At 52.1% G+C, this 13168-nt stretch overlaps 1 protein-coding gene across 2 annotated transcripts in view; it reads right to left on the minus strand.

Annotated features, from left to right (window-relative positions):
- Positions 1-424: 424 nt before the first annotated feature.
- The window catches only part of si:dkey-97m3.1 (fatty acyl-CoA reductase 1), a 31340-nt gene continuing 18596 nt past the window's right edge, over positions 425-13168 (minus strand). For both annotated transcript variants that reach the window (XM_053863163.1, XM_053863164.1), the window contains exons 3-12: positions 10699-10874; positions 8427-8606; positions 7294-7471; positions 6124-6168; positions 5935-6053; positions 4660-4727; positions 2654-2825; positions 2451-2580; positions 1778-1905; positions 425-1697 (exon numbers count right to left, since the gene is read on the minus strand). In XM_053863163.1, the coding sequence (XP_053719138.1) occupies positions 1535-1697; positions 1778-1905; positions 2451-2580; positions 2654-2825; positions 4660-4727; positions 5935-6053; positions 6124-6168; positions 7294-7471; positions 8427-8606; positions 10699-10874 (1359 nt within the window). In that variant the 3' untranslated portion in view covers positions 425-1534. The remainder of the gene's footprint in view (positions 1698-1777; positions 1906-2450; positions 2581-2653; positions 2826-4659; positions 4728-5934; positions 6054-6123; positions 6169-7293; positions 7472-8426; positions 8607-10698; positions 10875-13168) is intronic.

The following is a 13168-nucleotide window of genomic DNA, read 5'->3' on the forward strand; positions in this document are numbered from 1 at the left end:
TTTGCACCCAGCGTCCACCTCCAGACACTGGCCTCCCGAGACCATGGTGACGCCACACACACATATAGACTTTGCATAAAAGTAAAGTTGATCCCTTTTTCTCCTGTAAACCTCGCAATACTCTGAATACTGTACACCTGTTAGAAGTGCTGTCCGTCATGTGACCGCGGGAAGCTCTGTGGACGTTCCTTTTGGTTATCGATGAAGTCCTCTATGTACACTCCTCCAGAGCGACATCCCGGCGCGTGGCATGGCTCCTCTCCAGGTCCAGTGAAGCGTGTGCCTCCAGAAGCACTGTTAGGTAGGTGCAGAGGGTCCCGGCGGCTGGGACCATCAGCAGGGATGAGAGTCACTCAGGTTTATCTATGGCTGTTTGGCTTCAAATGGCTTCTGAGCGTTTTTGCTTCACTTTGATTTGCCTTTGTTTTGTTTTGTTTTTGTTTTTTTTAGAAAACACACTGCTCTGTCCTTTATCATCCAGATGAAGACACGAACTCTTCTCCCACCACCGCCTTCGTCCCCACGCTCCGGCCGCGCACCAAGTATAAAGATGTAAAAGTAGGAAACGTACAAACTGCTGTACAAACAGGCGAAAAGTCGAAGCTCCCGGTCGCGGTTTCGTCTCCCCGAAGTGGCGCGAGTGTATTTGTCTAATGAAGAGTCAAGAGTGTTAATCCGAGTCTTGGCTCCGGGGGTCTTGATGTCCAACAAGGAGATGCTTGTGTTCATCATTAAATAATTAGTTTAAAAGGTAAAAATAAAATCATTACAATTCTGGGTCGAGGAGAGTAATATCACCTCGGCGTTCCTCAAGGCACCAGGCCCGGCCCCTCTCAGTCTGTCTTTTCAGGACTCCATAAAACCATAGTGTGGATGAAGGTGCAACTATTAAAATTCATTTAAATATATACGTATTTTAGGTGCAGCTAATATTAAAGACTGTTTGATGCTGTGATAAAACATCCCTCCATCACTGTTGTACAGATCTGACATGTTCTGTTCGGGACTCCTCAATGTTTGGTCCAGTGGATTTGGAGAGGGTGAAGGAGATCTGGAGGCATCTCACTAACCTTGGGCTCGTAATTGGACAAATACACTCAGCAGTAGCTCTCAGGAGGACCTGAAGCCCACGCACCCGTGAGCGTCGTCTGGTTAGGAAGGCAGTTTTGACACGTGACGTCTCGCTCTACCACATATCCACACATCCCTCGACGCAACCTGCCGCCGGCGTCTGTCACGCGAGAAATGAAAGCATCAAAGGCATCGAACTGAGATGGGCGGGACGGAGACGAGGCGGGAGCCACACCAGAAGCCTGCTTGCATATATAGTTGGCCACTTTGAGAAGAGAGACAGAATGATCGGACGTGTTTGGTGGCTGAAGGTGCGGATTAGAATCCCAAACTAAACATGGCTACTGGACATCTTCACTTGCCCTCAGACTCCTCCTGCTGATCCACCAGGGGGAGGAGTCGTCCTGGGTGGGAGGCAGGATCTCTGATGCGGGTTCTGCTGACAGCGCCGGCCCCGGAACTCTCAGTTGGTTAAAGTACTGGATGCCCGGAAGTAGGAGAGGAACTTGTAACAGAGGCTGACCACGAAGTACCAGATGTTTCTGGCCATCTGAGAGCGGGCGATGAAGACTCTCCAGATGAAGACGAGCAGCACGGTGTTGAAGGTGTAGCGGATGTTTCTCAGTCTGGCCGGGGAGGAAGACAGAAACACACAGTCTGAGTGGGGGTGTAGTGCCAGAAGCACACGGAGGGGGGCGCCACTTACTTCCTCAGATGCTGTCTGGCAGCGGGAATGTCGGACATGTCTTCGTTCAGCACGTACTTCTTGGTGCCGATGCAGTAGTTCTCAATATATTCCGGCCAGTTCAGCTGGCGAACATCGAAGTTGAAGATCTGGAGGAGGAGGAGAAGGATTTTGAATAGCAGTTCCAACACCTGCCACCAGATGGTGCAATGAAGCAGCCCTGAACTCCAGCGGAGGGTTCCTCCTGCTCAAACCTGTTCTCAAGTCACAGCTGATATCTTCTCACTTCTTTAGTCTCATGAGCGCCTGGCTCGTCTACTCAGTTTATCAGGGTCTGAAAGTCCATGAAACCATGACTGGGAAAGTGTCTGTTTCTGCATCTCCAGCATTGTCACAGCTGCCTGTGACCTTCGCTCTAGTCCTCCACCTCTCCTTCATCTCCACCTTCCATGGTCTCTCCTCTCCATGAGTCCAAACATCTGCCCTCCCTAACTGTGTCTCCAAACTTCTCCCAGTGGAAGACGGTGATCTGGTCCTTTCTCCCAATTCCAACCTCAGTATCTTCATCTCTGAACATCGCAGCGATGACTCTACTGTCATACATCTCAGTTCCAGTCTGCACCACACCTCCCTGTAGCTCAGCAACAGTGTGATGACACCATGGCGAGCGGAGGAACGACAAGAACCCACCCACCTTCCTGTCCTCTGGACTCAGCTGACTCATGAGCATGCTGACGTTCTCAGAGTTCCACTCCCAGTCTTGACTGCTGAAGTACTCCAGCAGGCCGATGGCTTTGTGGAGGCGGTTGAAGATGCGCATCATCCTGAAGCAGCAGAGAGTCAGAGCACAGCGGGACACATGCGGTGGACAGCGCTGCGGCAGGGCGGAGCTCTTACTGAGGCTTCTGACCCGACAGACGCAGGAAGAGGTCGTAGATGAAGGCGGGGAACTTGTGGCTGACCAAGATCCAGTACTGGTTCATCAGATAGTTGGAGGTGATGTTGGCGTTGGGCCGGCGGAAGGCCTGCTCCAGAGGGTTCCTCTTGAAGGACGACATCACGTGGTGCTCTGAAAGCAGAAACCAAGTCAGACTGGATTACAATAGCTGCACTGTCTGAACCATGTGATTCTGTCAAATGACATATCTGATGTGCATAAAGTTAGCTGTGACGTTCACGCACGTGACAGCGGCATCAAACACACACAGCTCCTCTGGAGCTGAAGTGAGAGCACGTCTCACACCTGGACAGATGCGTGACTCCATCTCGACGACCAACTCAGAACAGTGCAGGGACATGGACTGGTGAAGTGGGATGAGCTGTGACCCCCAGGGGCCAAAGGAAATTCTGCTAAATACCTTTGTCTACTGCAGGGTTGCTGGATGCAGGTCCGGACACCAGAATGACTGTTTCATTCGGCACCAAATAAACGTGCTGATGAACCCACCCCGGTTTTTATGAAGCAGTATCAGCCCTGAACTTTGCTTGCAGCCCGGACAGAACCATGTCACCGGGGCTGATGGTCCCGCACTCCTTCACCAGAAGCACAACGTTCACTGGAGGACCCACTTGCCTCATGTCCCTCTTCAGCCCAGGTCCCCAGGTGAAACTAGTCCAGTCCAGAGTACAGCCCCTGCTGGCTGGAGAACACCAGTGGGGAGTCTCCACACCAGGACTGGGTACTGGGCTCCCTTCAGACACCATAATCCCTCGTCACTGTGCTGGAAACTCTCACCGTGGAGTAATGAGATTACACCGTGGCGTCCACTGCACAACCCCAGCAGCAGTCGACCCCTCCTCCAAGACACTGTACTGTAGAGAGCGGCCATGTGACCACAGACATTGCGTCACGCTCAGCATGCCAACTGGGTCCGCTCCGCTGGTTTCTATAGCAACAGATGCATGATAGCGGCGCAGGCCAGATATGAAGTGACAGCCAGCTGTGGCCGCCGGGTCCGATCTGGGGTCTCGCTGCCAGACCCGAGGAGCCGAGCGCTAATCACACAGTCCAACCAGATGGTCACCTTCGGAAAAGCGGCCACAGAACCATGAATATATCACTCCACTTCTGACATCGATGCAGACACCTGTCCTCCAGCGGTGGCGCCGCTGAGACCTAATCCAGCTCCGAGCCATCTGCTGGTCAGTCCCACGGCGGAGGGGACATGTTTAATAATCAGCGAGGAAGCTGCCAGGACCTCATCCCCGCTCTAATCCAACATGGACTCTCTTTCACGCTACGACCCCTGACCTCAGAGGTCGCGGCTTCGTTGGCGTGGCGCCCCTCTTGGACAGCATGTGGACTGACCGGTGCTGGCAGTGAGGTTAACCAATTCTAAACAGGCGCCCCAGATCACGTGACACGGCGGTGACCCGTCTCTCACACGCACCAAGCCGGGAGGGCATTCCCTGGCTAAGTGGGTCACTTGTCATCAGGATCCAACCAAGAGTGTGGCAAGGCGCCTGCAGATGAATGACTAGGCAGCAGAGCCTCCTCCTCTGTCCTCCACAAGGATGAGAAGAAACACTGTAAAGGAGAACGGCCAGAACTGGCAGCTTTGACCTTCATCCCGACCTTGTGAAGGAGCCTTCACACCTCTCCTCCTTGGAGGGAGGCTGACTGCACGCAGGCCTGAATCAGATCATAAACGGATGAGTATGGAAAACAAAAGCTGACATGTGGTCAGAAGTGGGACAGCTGGGCGAGACACATGCTGCTATGGTCGGACCACTGCTCCTCTCTCTGGCTCCATCAGGGGGCGCCACTGTCCATGGTCAAACTGGACACATTACATCACAGCGGCAGCGTATTGATCCCCAACATGACAGTGAGCACTAACATCCAAACCCTCAGCAGTCACGCCGCGGCCTTTGAGCAAGAGCAGCAAGGAAAATCAACCTACCGATCTCCCCCCAGTGGAACGGGTTGATGCCTCCGGTGGTGCAGTTGTAGACCAAGGCAGTTTTGGGTCTGGAAGGGAAGCGACACCAGGTCAAGGTCAGGACAGTGATAAACACTCTTCAATCATTGTTCGAACACTGGCGCTGGGATTTACGAGGCACTAACTCCTCACGCAGGGCTGATGCTGGACTGGAGGGTTAAAACCTAACTTTTATTTCAGGTACCTGGAGAGACATTCTCACACCTGTCCCAGGACACCTTCTTCCTTCTCCTATGATCAAGCTAGCTGCCTTTGAGCTGGCTGCCACACGCTGTGCTTTTGTTATGACTATTTATTCATTGAGAAATGGACAGACTGTCCAAGACTGACTTGCTAGCACGTGCTGATCTTCAACACTGACCATTGCGGGACTAAAAAAAGACATTTACAGATGTTAGTCACAACAGAGGGTCCACATTTCCACATGTGCGCATGTTGTTTAGCTCGACCATCCTGTCAGTCCACTGCGAAGACAGCCTGGTTCAGTCCCAGGTGCTGGTGGGTATATTGACCCCCTCCCACAGAGCAGGCAGCTGCTCTGCACGTGGATCAGTGCTGGCCGTCACCATTGTGAAGATCCGCTGTCTTGTGACCAGTGCAGAGAGCAGGGTGAGGAACAGCTGTAAAACTTTCATGGGAACATATCGGCCATAAAAGCTTTGGCCGACTGTAGCTGACTGCTACAGTGGTGCCGTCTTGTTTGTTCCTGGTCCGGAGTTTTTACAACTTGCTTGCACATTGGTGGTACATGCGTCAGAGTGAGCCAAAGTTTGGGATGGAACACACACAACTTGTTTTACTCTCTTCTCTTCGACTGGGGGTCAGTTTTCAAACTCTATTCACACCAAACTCTGATGTAAACTCGCCCACAAATGTTGCGCAGATTGAAGTCACAGGTGCGGCCACCTGCTTGTGTAAAGGAGGAACTACATCAGGCTCCATATCTGCAGCTGGGCTTGTTTAAATGCTACTCGATTGGAATTTGCCGACGATGGTGCTTCAAGTGTTTGTCTGGTGTAATCCCTAAATATTTGACTTTTTTTAATCCAGTAAATGTGGGCGGAGACTTCAGTTCTGTGTGTGTCAGGGACTTTTCATCTGAAACAGGTGAAACACAAACACACTTGTGGCACCTGGCTAGCTGAAGAGGCTCAGTAGGACTGGACCTCACAGACCAGCATCGTTCCCCATGTGCACTGACTGACCCGTCACCACAGCTGGTTTCACAGTACTGACCTGCGAATGGCAGTGTACCAGCCAGCAGCCAGGGTGAGATTGATGACCACGTCCACAGGAATCAGGTCGGCCACCGCATCGTTGTTGGCTCTCATGGTGCGCAAGATGCCCTTGCCAGCCTGAGGAACGACAGACACAATCTGAGCTCCAGGTTTGCGGCTGCGGAAGAACGTAGACAGGTCTACTCACGGCGATGAAGACGCCGCTCGGCCCGTTGAAGTTGTCGATCCAGCCCTGTTGGAGAGGAAGAGCCCGTCTGTTACACTGCTTCTGACAAGGTAAATTGGGCCCGGTAAGTGAGTTGAAGAGGGATGGAAGTCTGATCTGGTCCTCAGATCCTCCGGGCTCCTGATAACAGTCCGAACCCATCCAGAGAGGAGCAGGTGAAGTTGACAACCACGTTCATTCTAGCAACCAGCATGCAAGCCAGACCACCAGATAGCGACTCTAGACGAGGGCAGAAGAAGGTCAGGGCCTGATCATCCATGTGATGCAGGCTTCAACGCCAGGAGCTTGTGTCTCCCTGAGGGGCAACAACAAGCTGGACTCGGCTGCTCTGTCAGGACAGGAGGGAGACAACAGACAAGCTGTTGTGGTCCCGCCAGACTGAACCGACCCGACCCTCATCTATCGTGGAGCAGGTGACTTCAAGAGTCTAAACTGGCTCAACACTATTAACCCGGATATTTGCAGGCCGACTCTCCTCCCTCGCAGCATGTGGACCAGAAATGGCTGCCAATGAAGCTGTGCAGCCAAGACCAACTTCCGTCTCCTGCCAGAACCGCCGCTCAACATGAGCAGGGGCTGCCTGCAGAGTGTAAACACAGCTTCTCTCGCTGACCTCGGCGGGGAAACCATCCTCATCCGCCTCTCTGAGGGTTAGACGGATGCGAAATATCGATTAGTGAAGGAGGTGACAAGGTACTGGCTCTCCAATGACAGAGCTCTGCCACCTCACCAGAAATCATCAGGTGAAGAGTCTGAGAAGCAATTGAGATTTTTGCTGATTTCTCCCTGGTAACTGAAGTAAACACACCAAAAGTAACTTAACTAGTAACACTAGTGCAGGGAAGAGAGAGGTAGTTTGGCGCAATATGGCAAGATTAGAAAAACAAGAGGTTAACTCCAGCGAGCATGCTCACGTGATGATGTCATCAAGTTTCCCGAGTCACAGCTCCTGACAAGAGCTGACTCCTCACTCAGGCCAGTCAGCATCTGCCTGCCCTCTGCCTCTCATTGGCCCCGAGTCCCCTCTTCATCACCCGGGCCGCCCAAAGTCCCAGCAGAGTCCAGCCTTCTGATTCAGTCTGACCCCGCCTCTCACGGAGGAAGTGCAACCCGGCAGAGCCCAGGACTCACGGGGAACGGCTCATGCCAGCTGGCTCCAACAATGGAGGGTCTGATGATGCCGATGGGGAGCTGGTCCTGCGCCTGCTGCACCACACACTCAGCCAGGGCTTTGGTGTAGGTGTAGGTGTTGGGCCGGTTGCCGATGAGCCGCGGGGTGATGTCCTGCACGATGGCGTCGTCCATCCACCTGAAGAACAAGGTTGTGACGTGGATTAGGGATGACATCAATATGACGCTCATTTCTTCTTTCACCTCGTAACATACAGCCCCTGACAAAAGTCGTATCCGTTTTGTAGAAACAACTGCAACTACAACTTGACTTGATTTTAGAAATGGTTCATATGAAACCCAAACCCAAAAATAAATTTGCCTCACTGTAGAAATGAACACAAAAATGTCCGAGACAAAAGTGTTGTTGCCTGCAGAGAGCAAGGTGAAAAGTCAACAAATAACTGACTTCAAAAGATGTTGCATATCTTGTATGACTTCCATGAGCTCGAGTGACTCATGCGATGTATGGATGACATCATCAGGGATGTCAGGGTCGTCCACGCCTCCCACAGCTCACCAAGCTTCTTTAGTCTAGTCTTCCACGCTTCCTCTTTCACTCTACCCCAGACATGCTCAATGATGCTCAAGTCTGGAGACTGCGCTGGCCACTCCTGGAGCACCTTGACCTTCTTCAGGGCAAATCCTAGGTGATTGCTGGTGATGTGAAGGTCTGATGTGCTGGGGATCTTTTATACACAGCCACAGATTGACTGATTTAAGATTGGTCACAGGAGAGGCCCAACAGTCATGTGACTTTAGTCTCTCCAAAACTTGACTCAGCAGGCTTTGCCAGCATTTTTGTTTGGCACCAAAACATGATTAAAAAACTGTTGGGATGGATTTTAGCCATTTTTTTGGGAAAAAAAAGATTAGAAACTTATGTGAGGGGCACTTAAAGTCAACCGAAGAGAGAGACAATCAATATGCATTTAACAAGAAAAAAATAGAGGCAATTTTGAGGCCAAAAATAAACTTCCTCTAGAGGCTTAAAGCCTTGATATTGACATGAAAAGTAGAAATGAGGGAAACAATGCCCTTGTGGACCTCACAGGGCCTCACCACCAGGACAACCAACCACCTCCCAGACTCACTCGAGAGATTCGATGAGCTTCTTGGGCTCCACTGGCGGTGGGTAGATGACCTCGTCGATGTACTTGCGGTTGCAGTTTGCATAGGCGGTGGAGATGTGGATGAAGGCCTCGAGGTGGTGCATCTGCTGGGCCAGGCTGATGAGCTGCTGCGTGGCGATCACGTTCAGCTGCAGGGCGTGTCTGCCAGAGAGCCGTGGAGACAGAGGTGAGAGCAAGGTGATGGAGGGACTCGTCTGAGGTCGGTGGCGGGCAGCAGATGGTGAGCACAAACGGGATGATGCCGTGTGAGTTAGTGTTTTAGCGAAGACGACTGGCTCTGACTCCTGCTCAACACTGTCACTGTCCTTCGCCACTCCACCGCAGCAGAGATGTTTATTCAGACACCTTAGAAGTGGAGGGAGTACTTCATGTTTGGACGCTTCACTATCTACACCTCAGTCCGACTGGCTCCTGATTGGTCAGTTCATCTGTGCGAGGTCTTGGAGAGACAAAGCTCTGAGAACCATCCTCAGCTGTCCACCTTCTCCGTAGTTGAATAGTTAATGAAATAGTGCTGAAAACATTTCTGAGCTCTCTTCAGTAAATGGACCACAGCCCATTCATCACATCAATGAAGGGGGTTTCAGGGGTTAAAATGTTCTCAACATTGGCCTGTTGTGTTCTCAGCGCAGGGAGGAGGTGAACAGGGCAGGTTTTAAAGTTTGTCCTTCTCCACTCTCGTCAGGAGCCGTGAGAGCTTGTACCCGACTGTTTGTTTATGTTGTGGAAAGAACAGACTTGTTTGTTGAGAGAAAACACAGCCGGCGCCTGTGTCTTGTCACTGTTGTGTTTTGGAGGTGTAGCTTGTTAAGAGGTTCATGCTGGTTCACCTTCACCCTTGGGTGAGCTTCTCGTGTCAGACCTCTGGTGAACTGCAGCGCAGCAGCGTTGGCTGGAGCCACCCAATAACAGCAATAACACATGTTCACTAACTCTACACTTTATCAATAATCCATATTTCAATGGTGGACATTAATCACACATATTTCCTCCTACGGCTGCTGCACTTCATTTCATCTTGCCTCTTCTCTTTCCTTCCTCATGTCATCTGTGTTCTCCTCCACAGAACACAGAGTCCATTGTCTCCACGGCAGCACTGACTCCGTGGTGACGCGGTGCAGTGTAGGTGTCAGAGACTGAGCGAGCAGAGGCCTCGCAGCGCCGGCCCCGGCGGTGGGTCGACCTGATTCACTTGTGGTCAGGTGGACCTTGTTAGTGGCTGTGGGCCACAGGCCACTCGGTCAGCTCAGCTTACCGTGTGGGCTTCGTCCTTTTGCTGTGCAAAAGAAAGCTCAGACTCATGGCATGAGCACAGTAAGAGGCATGCATGAATCACTGTTTTCCAACCAGGAAGGCTGTTGAAATGACGCTCCCTGGAACCACACACCCACAGAGGCCCTCACCGGGCAGCAAACAACACCGACCTGAAAAAACTGAGTTCCATAAGACCTTCAACAAAAGCCTCCCATCTAACCTGAATCCACTAGAGGTGTGTGTCCCTGTGAGTGAGCGTGTCTGTGACCCCCCTCACCAGCGAGGACAGAGCTGGAGCTCACTGCAGACTCGGACACACACAGGTTTAATTTGGAAAAACGAGGACGAGGAGCTGCTGATGACAGGAACCAGACGAGGAGTTTCTAACGGTCCTGGTCTGTGTCCGACTGTCAAAGACAAGACTCATGTTCAACGCCTTTTACTGCAGAGCTGGAGACACTTGAGCAGCTAGGTTTTGTCACCTAGCTTTGGGGAAATAAGAGCAAAGATTGACCAGAAGACCCCGCGGCAGGTACAGAAGGTTGGTCAGCGGAGCAGGTGGTTCGACGTTGGTGGTGTTCTAGTCAACCAGCTGGATTCAACTAAAGTTTCACTGACTTTCTCACCCTGTCTCTACTGGGTTGTGTGAGTGAGTTCCAGATCACTCACTGGAATTAATGATCAAGTATATGACAGACATTTCACACTGACGTATGACTATGATTTTATGCAGGTTCTTAGTGCAGGTCTGAGCTCCTCTCCTTCAACGAATCCAACCTCAAGCGTCGATGTAAATCTGAACCTGTTGCGCTGAACTGGCCGATCATGGAGACTTCAACACTTCAGCTCAAACTCAAGGCCTTCCAACCTCCATGATGTACGGCAACAGTTGACGCTCCTTTCTCTTCACCTGAGTTCAACACATGGCTCTTGAACCAGCCGAGTGCTGAAGAGCTGTTTGAAGAAAGGAGGCTCTTACTTGAGGGGCTCATCGAAGCGGATGGTGGCAGCACAGTGGAAGACGATGTTGATGCAGGCGGTCAGCCTCTCCACATCTTCAGGACTGATGGCCAGGCCCGGCTGCATCAGTTCGCTGCTGATGGGGATGATCTTCTGGTGGAAGTCGGGGTTGTCCTCCCGCACTCGGTCGAAGAGCTGTGGAGGGACACTGGGATTAGTCAACTGAACGTTGGATGTGAAGTCAGAATGATCGGTCTGGAGAGGTGAAAACCAAGACCACGGTGAGAGAGCATAGACACTGAGATGACTCCTCGCCTGGAGACCCAGATGGACCCAAAAACAGCCACCTGCTGTCGAGGAATGAGAAAAGGACACCAGCAGTGGACAAGCGAGGTGAGCAGCAGGACCTCAGAGGTTGCTGGGATCAGTCAGACAAGAGCCACACCATTCCACTTCCATGCCGTCAACGTTAGCAAGGGCACTTTAATCGCACATATTTCCTCCTACAGCTGCCAACTTTGACGCATCGCTGCATTTCTTTTCATCATGCCTCTTCTCTTTCCTTCCTCGTGTCACCTGTCTTCTCCTCCTCACACAGATCCACAGAACACAGAGTCCATTGTCTCTACGGCAGCACAACTCTGACTGGCTGTCTGGTCCAAGACCAAGTTTGATCTGCGAGCAAACCGCACTCCTGGGCACTCTGGATCTGACTTAGAGGATCCAAAGCCCTTGTAGCCACATATAATGATAGGCAGGCCAGTTTTGGCCCTGGGGCCTTGAGTTTGCCAAGTCTGATCAACAGTCTTCAGTTATGTGTTGGACCAGTTGCTGTCGGGTGTCTGGACTCGGAGGCCGGTTCATGGCGAGGAATGGTGAATCGTTCTTTAAACCCCAGCCTCAGATGAGCAGCAGACAGCTGGAGGCAGCCAGACTGGTTTCCCTGAAGCTGAATGCACGTCAGGGGCCGACTTGCTGAGAGGGATGTTGTGATGTTCATGTCGATAATCCAGCCACACTTGGATGGACAGGCTCAACAGACTCTCAGCACGTGGTGAGACAAGAGAGGGCACAGCGAGCTCTGAGCGACATGATGGAACAGAAGAACATGGTCTGAGACCTGAGCGTACCAGCTGATAAATACGGGTAGGTTTCAACACAAGACCCTTCCATGATGTGAACATGACCAGCCCCTGCTGAGACGGAGCTGATGAGGCTTAGCTCTACGTTGGGACCAAATCAGAGACCCAGCATGCTCATGTTGCTGTGTATCCTACTCCAACAAAACAAACACTGCGTGTGGGTTTTGCGTAAATGAGTGCAGCCGATGAGAGTTGAGAAATGTCTGGAGGTTTGAGGGGAAGAGGAACAGAGGAGCATTAGCAAAGTGCTGCATCCGCGCGGGAGCTGTCCTGGAGAGTCTTGTGGCCCCTGGACAGCCGGCAGAAAAGGAAGCGCTCCGTCAGCGTTTTGCCTCCTGATGATACCCTTTGCTTGTAAAATACAATGAGCCCATATTAGTCCAGATGCCCGGCCTGGCTGGGGGAGGGGAACGCCTGTGGTGTCTCCAGCACCAGTGTGGAGCAGGGATATGATTACGTAATACACAAACTGTGTTTGTTACTTCCAGCTGCGAGGCCAGAGCTGAGCGAGTGGAACAAGCAGCAATGTGTCTGAGCGTGGCAGGAGCCATGTTGGCGACAGTGTTGCTGGGGAGCACGACAGCCAGATCACAGATGTGGAAGGAAGCAAACCTCCAGACCAGGGGTCTTCTGCTGCTGCTGAACACTTCCACGCTTGAAGAATGGCAACAGGATATGGCCCATTTGCGATTGCCGAGGGTGGACAGGAAGTTGCAGCAGAAATGTGACAGCAAGGTGGACGGAAAAAACACCAAACACCAGAGTTCACCAGAGTGCAGTCACCAGAGGGCAGGGGCTGATTTGACTCCACTTTGGGCCGAGCTGATTGATGCTCACAGAGGCTGCTATTAGGGAGGTGTCGGAGCGGAAAGAGGACGGGTAGATGAAAAAAGAAAAAAAAATCTGCCCTTGGGGCAGCAGCCAACGTTCGGTCGGCTCGGTCCAACACAACCCGACACATAAAACAGGCTCAAAGGCTCCACCAAAAGTAGATTTTTGTCGTGTCCTGTTTCAGTTCCGCTGCGTGCCAGGTCTGATCTGTGCACGCAAGCTGAGCGTGAAGTTGGTATGGGAGGGCTTTTTCATGCGCAGCTTCGGTCTGCTCTCCCTGCCACGCTGAGCGCAGGTGCGGCACGGAGCTAGCAGCTTCTCACATCTATCCCAGCTGCTCACTTCACTCTCGTGGAGGTCATGCAAATCCATCTCCTGCTGTGGCTGCAAAGTCTTCCCTCTCACGTCTGCGACCCGCCACATGTACTTGCATGGCGAGTCCCTGGCAGCAAGACACATGCCATCACAATGAGTTCCTTGTGATGAGGAGGGTGAGGCAGACTGTAGAGAGGAGGC

The sequence above is a fragment of the Synchiropus splendidus genome, chromosome 4 (genome assembly GCF_027744825.2).
Source record: "Synchiropus splendidus isolate RoL2022-P1 chromosome 4, RoL_Sspl_1.0, whole genome shotgun sequence".
Taxonomy (NCBI): Eukaryota; Metazoa; Chordata; class Actinopteri; order Syngnathiformes; family Callionymidae; genus Synchiropus; species Synchiropus splendidus.